The following is a 17,522-nucleotide window of genomic DNA, read 5'->3' on the forward strand; positions in this document are numbered from 1 at the left end:
TTTTGTACGGTTATTGGTTACGGAGAAAACTAAAAAAAATTGTAAATTTAAAATTCTCATGTTATTCTTATGGAGAATATTGTAAAATGTTGTAGTTTGCTTGTTTATGGATATATTTTGATCAAACTTGGCAAATTTATTTATTTTATAGTAAGCTATCAATATTTTACTAAAAACACACTACTTGATTAGTTTCCTTGTAGCAGCAAACCTAGGTACTCGTTAAACCTAATGTTATTTAAATAGATCAATTGAAAATCAATTCGGCCAAATGGAAATTCGCTTAGACGGCAGGTTTGCTGCGGCGGGGGTATTTTTAATATGGTACTGAATGTGAAAGATAAAATTATTGCAGTAATGCCTACACCTAAATTTAAACACACACGTGTACACCTACTTGGTTGTATATAAAGATTTTTAAATTAATAATCGTCTACTTTATTGAGGCGAAGACATTTGTTTAGAAAGGTAATATCAGTTTGTAAGTTTTGAATAGGCTGTTAAGGATAATGGTTAATTATGTAAGGACATTAGCACGTTCTCAATGGCGTTATCATAGAACCCATTTACCATTCTCTGTACCCAACCCCTCTCTTATGTAAGGAGTCTTTAAATCTTTTGAAAAAAGTACTTCTCAGACTGTTCACCCTGGTGTAGCACTTTGTGAAATTGTCACTAAACTAGGAACAACACGTAGCTTGAAACAGCTTAGCATACATGTGTTATATTCGATTCGCATGTTAATAACATTTAGATGGTTCGATTCAATTCTTAAACAAATATCGGAGCATTTAAAGGTAGATTGTAAAGTGGTGGTAAGCGGTATGAACAAAGTGACACATATTTTCTCCCATTAGCTTGTAAACAATTATCATGGGTAAGCTATAGGAGTATCTATCCAATTTTATGGGTTAATTTACAAAAATTGAAATAGCTTTTGAACTGCAATTTTAATGGAATTGGGTATTTTACAACATTGTTTAGAGTTAAAAGGGTCATAATATACTGAACTGTAATCAAGATCGTTCGATTAGTTATTGTGAAAATCCAATTCTTCCATTGTTTTGTGGGGTTTTATGAGGAAGACCCCTTTAAAAATCAAAATTTCAAAAATTGAAATACACCTTGAGATACCATGGATTAGTACCTACATACAAAATTCCATCAAAATCAGGCCACAGGTGTAGTCTGTAGCTCTGTACACGTCGACACACGTATCAGTGACACACATATCACTTCGCAAAAAAGTTTCGGTGTGACCCAAAACGGATATTCCCACTCAAAACTCAAACTCGAAAATTTTGACGGAAACAATTCTTCCTACATATACTATGCATTGGGGAAAAAGTAAAAACAGATCTGTAATATTATTCCGTAAATCAATCTCCTACATGCATATATAACATAACAAAATGTCTCTTTACCTAAACTTTGTCAACACGTACCTCGAACCTGCGTTTAAAATGTATGACGCAAAGCAAGGAAAATAAACAAACCAATAAGGTAAAAATTAATGTATTAATAAATTTTATTTGGAGGATCGGGGTGCGAACCCACGGCATCGCAGTCGTCATCTCACAGTCCGTCGCCCTACCAAATCACCAATATGATAATAATCAACCGGTGTACATTTTATTTACCGCAATAGTTTGTCTTTTATATCATGATAGAAAAAATATTTAAATAATAAAACTAGTATGAGGCAAATTATTTTTAGCAAATTTTCCATTTAAGGAATAAGCCATTACCATAGGTCACATGGTAAGACATAGACCCAGGACATATTTAGTTTTTTAGTTTTGAGTCTCCGGAGGCCAAAAACACCATCAGTATGAATTCACATATAATATGTATAGTTTGCAGGATGATTAGAAAAAAAATCATCCGATTCTGATGAAATTCAGTACAAACGTGTAAACACACATTTAATTTATTCCAACGAGTTTGCGAACCAGCATGATTTAACTAAAGGAACTGGGTTTTATGAGTTAAAGATTGGCTTTTCCTATTTTCGACCCCGAGACACAACATTTTTCATTTCTTTTTACACTTATTTTTAGAGTTTAAAAGCCAAATAATTTAGTATATTGAAGCGTTGGTGTACGCCTAATATTTACGGATAAAAATTTAAAAAAAAACTTTAAATTTAAAACTTGTACGCTATTTTTATGGAAAATAAAAAAACTATTGTAGTTTGCTGGTTTAGGGGATCAAATTTGGTAAAGTTTTTTGTTTCATAGTAAGCTACTAAGATGTCAATAGAAACACTTTATTACTTTCCCTGTAGCAGCAAACATTAATATTCATTAAAAATAATGTTATTTTAATATAAAATAAATATGATAAGGGAATATTTTAGTGACTATCCAACCAGGTAAATTAAAATTCGCCTATTCTGCAGGTTTACTGCGGCGGGGGTATTTTAGTATAACGCATACAGTAGTAAGATAATTGTCCTACCATTTAAAGATATATGCATTACGTTAGTTAACTCTTTGGTGAACTATTGGCAATAGGTAAACTTTAAGGCTTTTCTAAACAAATAATGACTTTTCATATTGTTTACAATACAAGGTAAATTTGATATTAGACACAGATTCTATTGTTGGAGCACAAGTGTTTTTCTCTACATTTTAAAGTATACGTGGCAATTTTTTTGTTTGATGGAAAACGAGTAATTTTACTGTCAACATGGATAAGGCAATTCTATCAATTGCTTGTTTCACTAATTAATCATAACAATGGAACTACTGAAAAGAAGACAAATTCAGGCATGATCTTTGGAAAAGGAAAACTACCCTGTGGGCTGAAGCGAGTTCCAAAGCTCAATGCAAATACATCCTAAACATCAATCCTGAATATCATAACAATGTACCATGGTTTCGTTAAAAAAGCCCGCAAACTTTATTACACAAATAAACCTTTTTAAAATAAATTGGAAGCTCTGCAAAATGAGTTAAAATTAATTAACAAGAAGCAAAACTAGAAGTGAATCCTTTCCTTAGAATAGTCTATAATCCCAATCAAAAGTTTCACAATCAACTAAGAGGATTTAGGTAAGATATGGTTAATTGAGTTTTAAGCTTCATCAATCTTGAAATGGGTTTTTAATACGCTGTGATTTTTTGCGTATTAAGGATAGGTTGATTTATGTTTTCTCGGCAAAGTACATAAATAAATTTATAAGTTTTTTTTATATTTAAGAGACAAGCTGCTTTTAAAATCTGTAGGCCCCTATGTGGTGATATTAATATGATGTGATTTAAATTGGTACACAAATGATAAGTACTTGAGTGCCATTTTAAGGTATTAAAAACTACCAAATATGTAGTAAATAGTGATACGAAGTCTGTTTATTGTTAATATTAGAAGTGAATTATAAAGAATCCAGCTAACTAATTTGCTAGTTTACAAGTTTTTAATTTGAATTGCAAAACATAAAATAATACTGTAAAGGCTATCATGTTTTGTTATAGTTTTCCCAGGCTTTCTTGGTATTATTGGTTAGTGTTATACGTTGTGTTTTTTAACAACCAAACAAATTACAAAATCATCTTGAACTAATGCATACCTAAATTCGTACAAGTTTAACAATGTGTTGACTATAATGTGAGGCTAACCTGCCCCAAGTTTCCAAGGTTATTATTTGTTAATTTTTCCAATGAATTAGTTGGAAATGCCAAAGACCTACCAGTACCATCTAGAACTAACACAGAACTAACAATCTTCACAAAATCAAACCATTGTTTACCTATTAAAGTGATTTTATGAATACAACAACTAACTTTTGGAACTAACACTATAGTGTTGAATGGAACTATTGAGGGGTATACTTTCTATATCTGTTGGCACAAACAACCGAATGAGTAATATTGATTATTCAAAAGACTAATTCAATATATTGTTTAGTTAGTTAGGTTAGGTTAACCTTACCTAACTAACCAAACGATATATCGAATAATCGATACATCGATCGATATTACTCATTTGGTTGTTTGTGTCAACAGATATGGAAGTGTACCCCTATTAATTGAGGAATACCACGGAATTGACAAATAGATCTAGAATATAAAAAATGTAAAAAATTGACTGTGGAAAGCTGGTTTACACATATTGTCATACTCATTTGAGACACAATACCGCAACTCCACTAAATTTAGACATTTTCTCAAAAATGTCTATATTATAACGGAGTTCTGCTCCTCAATTCTTTGCCAAATCATCTAAAAACTGAGTCAAAACCTGTATTTTTTGTGTTTAAGGTATCTGAATTCTACTACCGTGTCCGTGAGTTTGTTGCTGACTGGGAGTCATGGGCATAATGAGTAATCATTTTAAAGGGATGAAATTCTTGGAAGTGTAAATAGTTTAAGACAAGTAGGATAGGACATTTTGTATTTATTTAAAGTATATATTGACGCAACTAACGCATGGATGGACGGGGACCATATGACGGCAGCGTTGGCCACAATCCTGTCTGATCAGTCGATTCACACACATCAGTTACGGCACGTCACAGTACAGTCACTTCAGGCACGTCACAGTTAACAAAAATATTCTTCAATGGATTTTCTATTGCACTATCTACACCCATCCGTCGCAGTTCCGTCAGTGGCTCTGCCGGCGTCTGTCAGTCAATTTCAGATTTCTTTCCACCGATATTTTTGGATTATTCGGACGCCTGACCTTGGATTATTCGGACCTGTTTGAGGTTAGAAAATAGTGTTTTAGCGAATTTCCCTATAGGAAAGTAGCTATTACCGTAGGTGGCACGGTAAGACCTAGACCCGGGACCGATTTACTTTTTCATTTTGATGTCTCCAGAGGCCAAAAACACCATTCGTTCAAATTGTTATATATGTATATATATATATATAGACTTATATATATATATACGTCCGTGAACGCGATAACTTGAGTAATTTTGGTCCGATTTTGATGAAATTTGGTTTAAAGGTGTAAAGCGGGATAAACTTGAATGAGTTTGCGAACCAGCACGATCGGACCATGGGAACGGGGCTTTACGGGGGGTTTTATGGGGTAAAAATTGGTTTTTCTCACTTTTTACCCTCAAAACAAAAAAATTCCCGATTGATCTTTAGACCTTTTTAAAGAGCTTAAAAAAACAAATAATTTGGTATATAAAAGTATTTTTGTTCAATTATTAGTAACGGAGAAAATTTAAAAAATTGTAAATTTAAAATTCCCATGTTATTCTTATGGAGAATATTGTCAAATGTTGTAGTTTGCTTGTTTATGGATATATTTTGATCAAACTTGGCAAATTTATTTATTTTGTACTAAGCTATCAATATTTTACTCAAAAACACACTTTATTAGTTTCCTTGTAGCAGCAAACCTAGGTACTCGTTAAACCTAATGTTATTAAAATATATTTAACTGAAAATCAATTTAGACGAATGGAAATTCGCTTAGTCGGCAGGTTTGCTGCGGCGGGGGTATTTGTTGTTTAAATGATTGTGTTTATATTATGAGTACTGTTTGAAACAATTAACAAGATGGACAGTGAAAATTTGATGGATTATAGGTTTATAATTTAAAAATTTTGTCTGTAAATTACTGTAAATTTTAGAGACGGAAGACTGACTGAAACCAACTGACGGACAGTTGAATAAGAAATTGCGGATGCAACTGAGATTGAACTGTAACTGGACTATATAACGGAACTGTGACTGAACTGTTATGTGTGAAACGACCTTAACCGATGGTACATTTAATGCTATTATTGTTAAACGTTCAACATACCTTTCCTTGCATGATTAGACGGATGGTAAGAGTGACGTTGTGATCGTCTGACGGGAATGTTTTGTCTGTGTCCATGCTGGTCTTGGATTCTTTCTCAGAAACTTGGGCTGAAACAAAAAAACACTGTTGTAGATTTCACTTTACTTGTTATAGATATTCCTGAAAAATGTTGTGAAGTGTCAATAGTTGAGTATGTAATAAACAGATTTGACAAATTTGATCAAAATATATCGCTAAGCAAGCAAACTACCGTTTAATTATACTACAAAAGAATTACATGGTAATTTACGAATAACCGGTTTTTTTATCTCTGCGTAACCATTATGTGTACAACAACACTTTAATATACTAAACTATGTTTTAAGTTTTACGAAATATTTTTGAAAGAAATATATGTTTTGGAGTCTAAAATTGAAATAACCAATTTTTACCTCGTAAATAATTGTTCCCATTGCTCAGTCATGCAGGTTCGGGAAATCGTTCGAATAAATGTAGGTTTACACGTTTGTAACAAATTTATCAAAATAGGATGGCATCTACTAGGGTTATTGTACTAATGGACACACACATACATTTTACGGTATACGAATATATACATCTGATTTGAATATATGAATTTGAACGGATGATGCTTTTGGCCTCTGGGTACTTCAAACGAAGAAGCAAATCGGTCCCGGATCTAAGTCTTCCCATGAAATCTAAGGCAATAGCTTATTCCATATAAGGAGGGGTAGTATGATCCATTTATTTATTTTGAAGAAAGTATTGAAATTGCATAGCAGGATTATACGAAACAATAATAGTAAGAATTATATTCTTTAAATCTAAATCAGTCATACAATCTTTCGATTTGAAAAACAAGATTTGTCGCCGCAATGAAAAAATGTCACTTAGTAACTTAAAGCGGCTTTAATCCTCTCTGAAACGTAATTTAAATTATATTTGCGTTACTACTTAGCTGATAATCAGCAACGTTATTTAGACCAATCCTATTTTAGAATTCTCGCACTAACAACTCTTAAATTCATCATTTCGAATTTTATAATCCTATAGCTAAAATAAACATAATAAATATCGAACAAGCCAATTGTTAGTTTTTTGTTTTTTTTCCTAAATAAGTACTAATTGGCCTTCGCGATATTTACGAAGGTTTAAATTTTAGAACTGTCACGATTGCAATTAACGTGTAGTTGATGTGGATGGTTTCATGTTAATACGACACATAGTATATTGACAGCGTGTTCCACACAAAGTAGTTGTCAGATGTGGTGACATTGGAGGATACGACTTACATGCTATAACAAACACCCTTTATTAGATAACGCGAACACCTTTTTGTAGAAAACACGCAGCTAAACAAACTTATAATGGCTTCAAAATGTGACAAGGTTTGGGTAGGTGGTATTCTTTCTTTTTAAATGCATTATGTCACTACAAAGTATCTGTTTTTAACTACAAAACCAGCTTAAATGATAGTATCCCGGTTTTCTTTACTTTACTACAGATCAGCTGATATGCATTGTTGCATGGATATCCATGAGGCTTAGGGCCGCTTTCCCCAAATCAAGTTTAACTCTGATCGCGGTTTAAACTCTAGTTTAACCTCAGATTCACTTTCCCCAAAATAATTTCTCCGTTTAAACTAGGTTTAAGTTAACCCTAGGGGTTTGGCTGGTTTAACTGGCGATCCGTGGGTTAACCCAGGAGAGAAGAATAATAGCTTGATTTTGATTGGCTCTTGGCTGACTTGTTACGTTCGGCAGACGGCAATGGCAAATATCCTTGTTTGACATTTGTTAAACATAACCTAAAATAAATTGAACTGGAAATAAATTAAAAATAACAAACCAGAACCTTTTTCGGTAGGTAGTATCGTAGTTGTGTACAATCGATAGGTTACCTTGTCCACAGCAACGCAACAGTGGTTGGAAAGTTTGCTCATAAGAAGCCTTTTGGTTTGATTTGATTTTAACACGAGTCTTACATTACACAAAAGTAAATATTAAACATTCGGGCCTAACCACTAGTCTATTATTATCATGTGTAAATTAACAACTACTGCAGTACGCCTAAAATTAAATTTAGTTTAGAAACATCGAACGTGTCTAATGCTGAGTAGCCTAGGCCTGCCATTACAAAGGATAGGCTCTAGTTTTTAATCCACAAACATTGATTTTGCGTCTTTCCCAACATTTTATTTTCCCATGATTGTAAATGCTTTTATTTGATGCGTACAGTAGGCCTACTGTTTAATTAAGTTTGAGCTTAAAATAAACACAATAAATGAAATGCTTAGGCTATAAATTAGCATCAGTACAATTTATTAGCCTGCAAATAAAAATGTTTCTTTTTAATGTCAACAATTGGAGACAATGACACGAAACCTAATACAAATAACCAAAACACGAGAAAATTAATGACAGATATGTCATAGTGGGAAGTTAAACAGCTAATATTGCAGACAAAATTGCATAACAGTGTTGCCAACATTGTTGCTTGCAAAGAAAAGCTAGGTTAAACTAAACTGCCATGACAAAATAGTGGGGAAAGCCATCCTAAGTTTAACCCACAGATTAAAGTTAACCGAGATTAAGTTAAACTTGATTTGGGGAAAGCGGCCCTTAGTGTTATTGATAATTTATTGTAAATAAGACTAAAAATGTTTTTTCACAAGCTCTATAGGTCTAGGTTTTTTTCTACAGATCCGGTTCCCTAAATTATAACAATTCCATAAATAGTTGATTGTACTGAAATCACATTAGGATACCTAATTTCCAACCTATCCTGGCATACGACTTAAGATTTACTTTTAATGTGCAGTTTATATCCTTTGAGCTTGCAAAACCACATGTCGAGTTTCATTCACAATAAATTCTCAATAAGACTAAAACCCATAGATAACTATGGAGAATGCATATCAGCTGATTGACAATGAAGTATACAAACAGGGATACCAACATGTGACCTGGGTTTTCCGTCAAAAAGTGCCTTACGGAGTACGAATTTGGGTTGCGTTAAAATACCTGTATTATATGCGATTCATTTCATGGCCATACAAACAGTCAAATATACACATCACTAGCAATAGTGAGAAAATTATTATAAAAAGTCTTAACAAGTATTAATTTTTAATTTTTCAGTAAAAATTTTTTATTAACTCAAACCTAACTTAACAAATTAATTACAACAAATTCCTTAACAAAAACTTAACAAATTTATCGACACAGACATGTTCTTTGTGTACGTAACTAAACTGAGGATGAATACAGGGTGAGTGAGATGACATGTGCAGTTTTGTTACTAACGTCAGCTGTTTCTGGATCCATGATTTCAAAAGCCCCGTGATCAAGGACAGCTGAGTCCAGTTTAAAACTATAAAAACGCTACTGACATCATTCGGGATCGAACCGGCGACCTTCTTAACTTTTTAGATTTTCTTAACTGAAATGGTTTACATTTATTTATAAACAATTGACGCGTTTTTGATACTGTTGAGTTAGAATTTGCAACGCAAACAACAATTTATAAGCGGCCTGCATGTTATTAAATTAACATAATTCTCTCCATTGTATTTACTATGAATTTGTATTATATACATAAATCCACTAATTTACTGTTGATTTTTATTAAGTGTAATTTATGTAGTCATTTTAAGTAATTCTTTTTAGCAACTGTATAGACTTAGGGGTAGGTTTAAGAAATACGTGTTCAAACTTCTTAAAGTTGTATACAGTCATATTTTATTGTTTAATGTTTAACGACAACAAAATTGTTGCGTTGAAAATATGGTTTATTGTAATGAGTTGGCATTGGGATTTAAATTAGTGTCTGCACTTTTTTAAAATACAGTTAAATATGTTGAGAAGCCTATGATGTGAGTAATTTTGTTTATTAATAATACAACATATTAGTTATGTCTATTTTTTTATCTCACGCATGTCACATTCTAGGACGCTAGGTTCTAGCCCAGAACCTTTTACACATTACTTCAGGCTTGTCATAGAGGGTTGCGGCGTTATCAGATAAAATCCATTGGTGATTGGCGGGATATGAACTAGGGACCCTGGGCACCGAAGCCACACGCTCTGCCACTAGACCAGTTCCCATTGATTATGTATATTGCATTTCAGTGTTAAAAAAAGGACTTTACAATTATTTATAATATGTCATGGTAGTTTTGATCTAGCATAAATGTTCTGACAATAATTATACTGTGCTATAAAACAGAATGTATTGAGGAACACTTGCTAATAAACGACATTTTACCGTTTTGTTCAATGAATAATTTTATATGAAAAAAGGGATAGTTTTATGCGTTTATACGTAAAGGTTTCTAATACATCAGTGCAATTTGCCAGATCTATCGTAAATGTTATCAATGATTATATACGTTAATTTAATATTTAATTTATCACTTAAATATAAAATAATTTAATCAGTTGAAAAATTTTAAGATTTGCAGAAAACCATTTGTATTTGTACAACAATATAATTAAAAGTAACCTTGAAACATCTTGTAATGTATAAAACAAAGAGTTACATATAATTTTTAATTCAAACAATATTTCTCATAAAGTAGCTACAATGCTGCGTAAAAAAAGACTTAGTTATTGCATTTCTGCTTCTCTGAAAACTTAAAGCAGACAAAAGAAAACTTGAAACTTGTTCTTTATTAGAATAGGTGCTTGAGCAGGTACTAAATATTTTAAACAATCTGAAAGACTTTGTTTCACAAAGCTCCTCTTTCTGTTTCACCCACGACTAAAAATATTTCCCTTCAAAATAGGCTAAAAACTGTTGTTGATTTTCCTCAGCTATTTTAACACTGTTACATATTACTAAAACTTCCGCTAATGAGCTTTTTATTTTTTATCATTGAAAAATACAATGATTTTTATTTTAGTTTAGTTAGGTTAGTTTTTATTTTGTACAGGAAAAAGTACAATTCGCTACTACTAATTAATTGTGAACTAAACACCAGTTTTCATTTAAGGTTTATTATCAAATAGCTTATGTCAAATAAACTATTAAACTGTTTTTGATAAGTAAAAATTAATTTAAAATGGTTTTAATATAGCTTCATTGTTGGACATTTGACAATAATAAGTTTATGTAAAGTTGCAAGTTGTAACTTTCATTTTTAATATTAAAACCTTTGACCTAACCTAACGTAACCAAAATTATAATAAAATCAAGAGAAATGCGTCTCTCAACTGTTTTCGATACATCTACATTCATACAGTTGAAATTTACAAGTCGGTAAAAATATAGCGTATAAAATATGTTACAATTACGATCGATTTTGACCATGATGACTGGCGTTACTAATCGAAATATATCTTCATTTCAACTTCTTTCATATCACTGTAACACGTAAAACGTTCGAGAAGGTTATTAAATAAGCTTAACATTAATATTTTGACACAGCTAGTAAAAATATTACTGTACTAAGCATTTACTGTTTATGCATACTATTCTTGATCCATGACAAATATCTGCATTCAAATAAAATATTTTACTATGGAACACATATGAATAATAAGTCTATTAATTTATAGAAAATGAAACGCAGTTAAATTTGTCACAGTATAAAAAAGTTACAAATGAAAATTAACAAAATTAGTGTGAGTTAAACTCAAAGTGTCTAAGGGACATATTATTCTGGTTACCAAGGTATACTTCCTATCGAGGTATTGGCTATTAAGTTAAACCATGAAATATTTAGTAAACTTTAGGTTACCTTAATAGGTAGAGCGTAGATTTCCTCATATAAATATTTATAGCATAATTGTATAACAAGAAACATCAGTATTACATTTTAAAATACTCACTGAATGAATGCCACATCAAAATATACAGCTGGCATATTTTTTACTAGGTGAAACGTTGGTTTTAGGAATTTTGACGCTCTTTTCTTTTAGGTTTTCCCGTATGTATTGATAATAGATTTAAATAACCTTATACTTTTTAAATTTATATATAGCTTTAAGTCAGATATTTACATTTTGAATTTAACTAGATACGCAACTAAAGTTGCGCTGTTCATTAAAGCAGCAAACCTACGTAATTACTTATGTTTACGAGGAGAAAATCACTTTTGACTTCTGCTATGGCAGTACTGTAATCAAAATGTAATCAATTTATTCACTGTACAGATTTTCTGCAGGGGTACTATATATCCTATACTCACACTATGGAAGGGTTGAGGGTAGCGATGGTATCCACACACTCGGGGGTGGAGGACTGGGCAAGTATCAAATAGGATTATGACGTAGGAAGCCCCTCAAAATCAACCAAGTCTCAACCTGTCTATAATCTATTTATTACCACCTACTCCCTGCTACCTGGCCGCTCCTGGTTAATTTCGTTTTATTTCCATCACCCTCGGGATTATTTTCTGGTTTATCGTTCATTGAGTTACGCCTAACTCGCTTACTCCCTAATCAAACTGTAGCCGAGTTTATCTTGAGGATCATTAAAAATATAACTAGTTTAAGTTACGAAATTGTATTCTTCCTTTGATTGCAGGAGTTGGAATACCTGATTTTAAATTATTCATTGCATTGTGTGGTTTACAGATCTATACAGGAACAAAAAGTAAAAAAAAATAACACTACTTTACCAATATACCACCAATTATCATAACATCATGGCTTATCCAGGCAGCCGCTAAAGGTAATGAGTTTTTAAACTCGTTAACATCCTCTTAGGTTCGAGCATCAAGGATTTCCCTAACCTAAAACATCCGAAATTATGAAAGAAGTCAATACCGTACATTATACAAACATCTATTTGGCATACATTAACATTATGTAACTATTGCGCATTGTTTAATTGCATGGTATAAAGCTGTGCGCAATAATATTGCGTTATGCAAAATACACTAGGGACATTACGCTGTGATTGAGTTAACATATTCTCTATTCATGTGAAGAGGTTAAAAGGCTCATGCATAATAGCATTACCAATGGCGTCAGAGTAAAACATGCATTTTTAACGAATTAACATGAATTAATTACATAGCAGGCTTAGTGAAATCAATTACATACTTTATTAAACACTTAAACTTAAATTAGCCATTCATACTTGCTTAAAGTTGTATTACATTTTCTAATACGTTATTTAATATTTTTGCTAATATTTTGTATGATTAAATTGATTTGAATTCAAGCTTTATTTGCACATACAGTAATACGTTTTAAACAGTGGAAAGTGAGACATTTTGAATTATTCTTATACATTTATTTACAATGTTAAAACTTTCAAAGATTCTCCTACTATTGAAGTATTTTATTATTAAAATAACAAAATGTATATAATGTACGTGTTAAGTGATCAGTTTTCTGCCGATTTAAAAACTACTTTTTATGCTTTTGCGGATTTGACTCATACATTTATTTACACTGTTGAAATTTAAGATTGACTCTATTGAAACATGTTATATATCAATATTATAAAATATTGAGTGAGCATATTAAATATTTATTCACAAAAGTTACAGCATGTACATATATTTTAACAATATAACTAAATGTGTATGTTAAGTGATCGATTCTCTGCCGATTGAAAAACTAAAGTCAGGCTTTTGTAAATAATAATTAGTTCACTGTTTTTTAGTAACCTGATTAATTTGTTGTTTAAACACTTTCAGTAGATCCACAAGGAGAAGCAGTGTTGAAAATACTCTACAAGCATAACATTTAAATTTCTTTGAAAAGGGTTGTAAATATCCAAACTTGGAGTAGTTATTGATTTGATCCACAAACAAAACAAAACTCTGAAAATTTTCAAAATAAAACACGTGCATGTCTTGCTTACTCCACTCGAGCCCGCCCCCTCTTACTTCCCCTAGCACCCACACAAAACCTAGTACAATACAGGGGGGCAAGTACCAGACACAGGGTGGGGATAAAGAGCTCTTCATGTCTAAGAGCCCAATTTTCTGCTAAAATCAGCTCAGCAGTCTGAAAACGCCGACTATGATGTAAAGGCCCGAAACAATACTTCAGCTTACGGCTACTTTGACAACGTAGAGGACAACATACCCCCGCTACAGTAAACCTGCTGACTAAGGGACTTTCAATTTGTCTGATTAAAGTTTTTAATAAAATCACATAAGTTTTATTTCCACAATAAGTATACGAACAAAGGAACAATTTTCCAAAAAATAAAGTACAGATAGTCTAGTCTAGAAGCATCACATACATTGTTTATGTAAAATTAAGGTAAAATTAAATTCAAAACGTTAACGTATAAACTTAAATACTAATTGAAATATGCTTGCTTCGGCTAGTAATAATAACTAATGTAATGGAAAGGAGTCTACATAGACCTCAGTAGTCTGTGCGTTGACTTGAGTTGTTAAAAATTATGATTTTTTGTAAATTCTGAGCCAATTTGCTATTTGATTAAAAAAGATTTAAAATTAAAAAAAAACTTTACTATGTGCTATGGGAACGTGATTTAAAGATATAATACGACAGGAGAAGAAATGTTCATTTGAATTTTAACAAACATTTTTCCATTAACAAGAAAAATCTATTCCCATTGTTCATGACATAAATTTTATGAGTATGAATAACTTTTGTTTACTGCTACGGTGAAGGGAAATGTATATTTTGAAAAAATATTGATAGGATAGGATGATGTAAATAAATATGCTTAATTTGATCAAAATGTATCCATTAACAAGCAAATTACAACAGATCTTGCTGGTTCACGAGTGTTTTTGGCCTCTGGGGACATCAAAATGAAAAATTAAATCGGTTCCGGGTCTAGGTCTTTCAGTGCCGCCTGCAGTAATAGCTTCTTCTCCATAGGAAAATTCGCTAAAGCTTTTGATTTTTTCCTAAATACTCACAAATTATAATGCACAGATCCTTTAGCTTGTTTGCAGATAAAGCTGCAACGTTGTGATTAAATAAAAGTCAATATTATGCGATGTTTTAAGTGTGAAAGCTTGGTGTTAAGATCGCTGCATCCTTCCAGGACTACAAACATAGAGTAATCTAGTTTGTAGTCCTGGTATCCTTCTTACTCGTAGCAGCCTTATCCAACAACCTTTCAATTCAACCGGACATAGCTTTAATTGGGCGTTGTCAAAACATAAAAGCAAAACTTCGTATATTTGACAAAATTCTTCAAAACATGAAATCAGTGAAAAGTGTTGTGAAATCAAAATGAACGAGCTCGGCTTTAGTCCAATTTTGCAATATAAACCTCTTTTATTTAAATATCCTTCAAACGAGTAAATCCCAGTAAAATTTTGCATTTCCAGACAACACACGCTTTACAGTTGAAGTTTAAAGTAAGTTCAGAAGTTGAACACTCGTAAAACTGTTATAAAACGTGTATAAAACAACGACATTAAAGTCAGGTGGGTAATGCCAACAGCTCCCCGTTTTGAAAAGGCTAATCCATAAAAGTTACATCTTCCAAGTTCCGCATTTTATATATTTAACTTTACTCAAAAAGAAATACAATTACGTGGAATGACCCTGAAAAAACAGGTGCTTAAGTAATAAAGTAGGATTAAGTTAATCTTTTGCGCATTTTATCCTTTAATGGAAATCAAAGTTTGTATAATTACCTTTAAACGACGAAAATATAGAAAACAGATCTCTAAAGAGCAAATTTATCATATTGACATGAATACTTGAAGATTACGGTTATTTAGAAAATTACTAAAAACTCTTCCTTCAATCGAGTACGCATCATTAAGCGCAAACGATCTGAAACGATCTGTTACCGGGAGGGCAACTTAATCCCTCAACTCTGCAAAGTCATTCATAACCTAAATTAATACTGCCATAAACAGTGTATTTGATTATTCGACCAACATTTAAACAACTGTGTGAGCTCTGATTGTTCTCAGATAACTATCGAGTTGTTTACGTTTCATTGACTAATTTTAGAAGTTTTTAGTCGTGGTTAAAATGAACTTTGTTTAAGTTAACTGGCAATTTAAAACTATTTGAACATAAATAAAATTGTTCAGGATATTAATTGTTGTATAAACGAAATTTAAATATAAATCATTGATAGAAACAAAAGCTTTATCATCCTTATTAAAAAAAAAATCAATTAATGTGTTACTTTAATAATATAATATTATATAATATATAATATAGGTTAATTTATGATGCCTAACATCTATCTAAAATTTAATATAATTTCAATTTCTAGTAAACTTATTTTAATTGGTTACACATTCAGAAAATAAATCGCCATTAAATTTAAAAACCACACGTCAGCATCGAATATTCAATTTATTCCAACGTTTTTATGTTACTAAACAGAACTTTTGACGACTGCTTTTGTAGTGAATTAAGTAGGTTAAGCCAAAAAAGAAGTTTGAAGACTTATAATCATTAAAATCTATTATGTTATAATCAAGAATCGCGAAAGATGAAATCCAATTTAGGGCTTTAGGATATTAAATGAAAATATTTCTCAAATCGCGTAAAACCAAAATGACTAACTATATTTTCCCATTAGCATAAATGTATTAATTAATGATTTTATAGACCTTTGAACCATAATATATCAAGTTATTTTGCATTATAATGGGATGAGAGCTTTGATGAAACACAGGGATATTGATCAGGCCATGTAGGCAGCAATCATGATAGCGTTAATAATTAACATGATCGCGAGTGTGTGTGTAGGTGCGTGTGCGTGTGAGTGTGAGTGATTCCCCTCTCCCCTGGGTCCAAGCACGTGTGTGTGCAAGTGCAACGTGCAAGCTGCATCTATGCAGAGGACATCCCCTCCAGCATCCCCTACCCCTAGTGTCAAGTTACATCCCCCGCTTGCACTCCCGCTTTAAATAATGTAGGACAAAGGGGTTAAGTGTGTAATTATTTGCATACCGGTTGTTTTGGGAAGTAAAAATGTTCTATATATTATGTGAGTTACGTGAATTAAAGCTGGCGACTCCAAAATTGCATTAGACTTGTTAGGATCTGTAACACGTTTGATATAAATAAATATTAAAATTCTTGTAGTCATTTGCGAGATTATTTGGAACAAGTTCTATTACAAGTAGCAAACAAATCTCAGGACGTTTCGGAATCTGAAATCTGATCCCGTCCTCAGGTGTGAAAGTGCCTAAAACATTACAAGATAATCCCAAACCCCATTTTAATTAGAAGTCCGCAATAATCTAAATATCACAAACAACCATTACAATAATGAATTAAAAACAAATAACCATGTAATACTATCATGACTTATCTGCCGGAAACATCACTTTTACCATTATTATTAGTATTATTTTGTCAACTTCTTTTAGACATTTTCGTGTCCTTTATTTGCGTTAGTGTATGTGGTATGTTATGAGAACTTCACAACTCCAGGGAATCAAATCATTATTCCAAATAACTTGTTGTCCAGCTTGACACTACCTTTGGTTCGAAACTAGTGGTCGAAAGGTTGTAAAATAGGTACATGTATATATCATCACTGGACAGTAAAAAGGTATTTCAACATTTTATTCATATAAAAAATTTTAAGACAGGCTCAAATAATGTTTATAATAGTGGAATTCCTATTTTTAATCAGGACAATAACTCCCAAGGTGTAAAAATATGAAGTTATAAAAACGAATAACAATCGGTGCCGTAAAAAAGGTAAGATGAAAACAAGTGGACTGTAAGTAAACAATGAGAGTTTTGTGGGAGGGCAAGCCACATTTTGGTATGCGCCTCTCTCGCACGCGCCTAGGCCCATGATCGTCCGTGATCGATTCCCAGTTT

General features: G+C 32.1%; 1 protein-coding gene across 11 annotated transcripts in view; it reads right to left on the reverse strand.

Moving 5' to 3' along the window:
* LOC128997759 (poly(rC)-binding protein 3-like) overlaps window positions 1-17,522 on the reverse strand; it is a 167,884-nt gene that overhangs the window by 29,800 nt on the left and 120,562 nt on the right. For 10 of the 11 annotated variants that reach the window (XM_054423424.1, XM_054423425.1, XM_054423433.1 and 7 more), the window contains one exon: window positions 5,767-5,873. In XM_054423424.1, coding sequence (XP_054279399.1) covers window positions 5,767-5,841 — 75 coding nt within the window. In that variant the 5' untranslated portion in view covers window positions 5,842-5,873. Of the gene's footprint in view, window positions 1-5,766; window positions 5,874-11,956; window positions 12,013-17,522 lie in introns of those variants that run through there. The other variant, XM_054423426.1, reaches the window with a different exon arrangement.

The sequence above is a fragment of the Macrosteles quadrilineatus genome, unplaced genomic scaffold (genome assembly GCF_028750875.1).
Source record: "Macrosteles quadrilineatus isolate MER2022 unplaced genomic scaffold, UCM_ALF_1.0 Scaffold_7__1_contigs__length_78375512, whole genome shotgun sequence".
Taxonomy (NCBI): Eukaryota; Metazoa; Arthropoda; class Insecta; order Hemiptera; family Cicadellidae; genus Macrosteles; species Macrosteles quadrilineatus.